General features: G+C 59.6%; 1 protein-coding gene across 1 annotated transcript; it reads left to right on the forward strand.

The window, feature by feature from the left end:
- Positions 1–18: 18 nt before the first annotated feature.
- TM35_000281570 (protein kinase) lies at positions 19–312 on the forward strand (the record flags this gene model as incomplete). The annotated part of the gene is made up of 1 exon (XM_029028188.1): positions 19–312. A coding segment is annotated over one exon (294 nt), but the record flags the coding sequence as incomplete, so codon positions are not given.
- Between the last annotated feature and the right edge of the window lie 2 nt (positions 313–314).

Here is a 314-nt window from a genome sequence, read left to right on the forward strand (position 1 = left end):
CACCACGACTCGTACTATGTGAGTCCCGAGGAGGCTGCTGGAACCACCAAGACGGCTGCTGGCGACATGTACGCGCTTGGGCTGCTATTGCTTGCGATGCTGACAGACAACCATCCATGGCAGTGGACCGCGCAAGCGTCAGTAGATCGCTCACGGAATGAACTGGATTCGGTCCTCGCCGACATTGCCTTGTTTCGTGAGGCACTGCGGGATGGGTTGCTGGAGCCGGTGGCGCCCCCATCGGATCTGGACGATACAATGCGTGGCATTCTGGAGGCCTGTCTCAGCATCGCACCTGAAAAGCGCCTCAGTGC

This window comes from Trypanosoma theileri (assembly GCF_002087225.1).
Source record: "Trypanosoma theileri isolate Edinburgh chromosome Unknown TM35_Tth_28_V1, whole genome shotgun sequence".
Taxonomy (NCBI): Eukaryota; Euglenozoa; class Kinetoplastea; order Trypanosomatida; family Trypanosomatidae; genus Trypanosoma; species Trypanosoma theileri.